Source organism: Brassica oleracea, chromosome C3, assembly GCF_000695525.1.
Source record: "Brassica oleracea var. oleracea cultivar TO1000 chromosome C3, BOL, whole genome shotgun sequence".
NCBI classification, from domain to species: Eukaryota; Viridiplantae; Streptophyta; class Magnoliopsida; order Brassicales; family Brassicaceae; genus Brassica; species Brassica oleracea.
The window spans coordinates 49,101,792-49,104,824 of record NC_027750.1 but is presented as its reverse complement, the minus strand read 5'-3'; the positions used below and the strand labels follow the sequence as shown (position 1 = coordinate 49,104,824).

Below are 3,033 nucleotides of genomic sequence, written 5' to 3'. Positions count from 1 at the left end.
CCCCCCCCGCAAAAGACACAGAGGTCGATGAAGTCGAGCATGTCGACTTAGATCCCAGCGACGTTTCCAACGATACGGAAGCAGACGCTGACATACATCCAAGGAGAACCAGAAGCCGATCGGCTCGGGAAGACACTCCGCTTGATAAACCAATGACGGAAGAGGAGGAAAACCTCTACTGGGTCGAACAGGAAGAGTTAGCCAAAAAACAAACCGAGATCACTCGCAGCAAACGCCAACAAGCTCGGAAATCTGTTGGCAAAAAATCGGACATTCGCAACCTTCGCGATTACATAACTAAAACTACAGCAGAAGTAAGGGCCGTGAAATCCCAGATCCATCATGCTACCAACGCTGCCCCAGAAATCGATAGATTACTCGAGGGAGCTCGGAAAACACCTTTCACTACTCGCATCTCGGAAACCAAGGTATCTGACCCGGGAAAAATCAAAGTACCAAAATACGATGGCACGGCTGATCCTAAAGCGCACCTTCAAGCCTTCCATATCACGATGGTAAGGGCCAGACTGAAGGAGAGCGAAAAGGACGCCGGTTACTGCCGTCTGTTCGTCGAAAATCTGGAAGGAGCGGCGCTCGAATGATTCGCACGCCTTAAGCGAAACTCCATCGGAAGTTTCCGCCAGCTCGCATCAGAATTTCTCAAACAGTATTCTATGTTCATAGATAGAGAAACGTCTGATGTCGATCTCTTGAGCCTATCCCAGAGGGAAGACGAACCTCTCCACGAGTTCATAAGCCGATTCAAGCTGGCTATGTCACAGGTTAGCGGAATAAGCGACAAGGTCGCCATAGACGCACTCAGAAAAACGCTCTGGTGCAAGTCAAAATTCAGAAAATGGATAACCCTCGACAAACCGCGAACAATCCAGGACGCCCTTCACAAGGCAACGGACTACATCATAATTGAAGAGGAAACGAAAGTTTTATCTCAAAAACATAAGCCGACAAAACCTTCCTCGAAAGATGCAGACCAAAAGATCAAAAAGAAAAACTCTCAAACGACAAATACGTCCATCACGAGGGGGGAGAGCTTCAAGGCGCGCATAACTACGCAATCAACTCGGAACAAGGCAGAACCTCGGGCAATACGTGGACTCACAATCCAGGATACGACAAAAACACCTTCTGCGAGTTCCACCAGACACGAGGGCACTCGACGACCAACTGCAAAGTCTTGGGAGCGAAGCTGGCCGCAAAGCTACTAGCCGGAGAGCTCTCCGAAGTAACCAGCGTTAAAGATCTCATCCTTGAGACCGATCGTCCTCCAAAGACCGACAAAAATCCACCCGCGGAAAATTCTCCTCGGAGAAGTCAAGCGGGGGATAAACGCAGAAGAAGATCGGACGACAAGGGAAACGATAACAATCGTCGCAGAGTGAACATGATCATCGGAGGATCACAGTACTGCAACGACACAATCTCGGCCAACAAGGCCTACCAGCGAAAAGCCGAGTCAAGTGCAAATTGGCCTACATGGTCTCCTCCCCGAGATGGTCAAAGCGACTCGATAACTTTCACTGAAAAGGAAGCCGGCGGAATCGATCAACCCCACTGCGATCCGCTCGTCATAGATCTCGTCATACGAGATCGGGAGGTCGCAAGAGTCCTCAACGACACGGGGAGCACAGTTAATGTTATCTTCCGCGATACTCTCAAGAGGATGAACATCGAACTTGGGGAAGTTACCCCAACACCGAAACCATTGATGAGTTTCTCTGGCGAAACGTCAATGACTCTAGGATCGATCCAGCTACCGGTCATGGCCAAGGAAGTTACCAAGATCGTCAACTTCGCGGTAGTTGATCATCCTGCCATCTATAATATGATCATGGGAACCCCATGGCTGAACGCCATGAAACCCGTTCCGTCTACATACCACCTGGGCATCAAATTCCCGACTCAGAGCGGGGTCGCAGCCATCTGGGGTTGTCCGAAACAGTCGCGACCTTGCTTTATCGCAAAGCATAAGTTAAGACAGATCACAACTACCTCGATGGCAACTCGCAAAAGCACAAAGTTAGCTCAGCCCTCGGCCGAAAACACTTCGAAGAAAGACGACCCGACTTTGTCTGCTCAAGCAAACACCTCGGACATCGAAACTCAGCATGATTCCGAAGTCAACGCTACCACTCAACCGGAAAAGAAAAAGCCAAACAAAGATATCGACCCTGCCACAGTCGTGACGATTAAGGCGGTCAACACAGCACCAACCGCCGAGTAAAAACACTCGCGGCATGAAATAAAACTACGAGATGGCTTGATCCTCGAAGGGGGTACGTAGGCAGTTCGTCGAAAGACGAGTTCAGCTATCCCCCTCTCTAAAAGGGGGGGGGGAGTGGGTACGTATACTCGTATACTCCCATGTTTTAAAACATGCATTATTGTACTCGAGCTTTTTAAAAATTTTACTACAATACGCATGTTATGAACTCTTACGCTTCAGCTACGCAAAAATCTCTACAAACATTAAATTCTTGTCAACGGTCGTATCTGGTCCAAATCGCAAAACATTCGCAAACCTTTCGGAACTTAATACGAACGTATAGTCTTCGAAATAACAGCGAGACGTCGCCAAAGTTAGAATCAAACTATACAAACAACTGTCCAAACGCGACAATAAAATTTCAACGAATATTTACATTTTGCTCGTCGATTGGCCCCGACGAACACATCAGCCGTCTTAAACAAACGCACCCTAATCATTCTGATCCTCAAACATCGGACACAAGGATAAAAGCGCGCTATATAAAAAATCCGAAATTTTGGTCAAGCACTTCCAATTGGCTTAAAAATTGTCTATGGAGAGAAGCTCGATTCATACCATACAAGTCGTATAAGCCGAGAACCTAACGTGAATATTAAATCGGTACGAATCAGGTTGAAATCGCAACAGGAAAATCGATAGCCGGCAAATCACCGCATAAACCTTAAAACCGAAAGTAAACCTAGGTCATCCCCTAAACCCAGCACACTCGTCTCTAACATCTCAAGACATGATATCTAAAAAGTGAT

General features: G+C 47.5%; 1 protein-coding gene across 1 annotated transcript; it reads left to right on the top strand.

Annotated features, from left to right (window-relative positions):
- Positions 1-1,402: 1,402 nt before the first annotated feature.
- On the top strand, positions 1,403-2,242 carry LOC106330800. Its single transcript, XM_013769210.1, has one exon. The coding sequence runs from the start codon at positions 1,403-1,405 to the stop codon at positions 2,240-2,242; it is 840 nt and encodes a 279-aa protein (XP_013624664.1).
- The last annotated feature ends 791 nt before the right edge of the window (positions 2,243-3,033 follow it).

Bases quoted from the DNA above. Each gene is read 5' to 3' on its own strand.
- LOC106330800 (XM_013769210.1), top strand. From the start codon at position 1,403: ATGATCATCGGAGGATCACAGTACTGCAACGACACAATCTCGGCCAAC.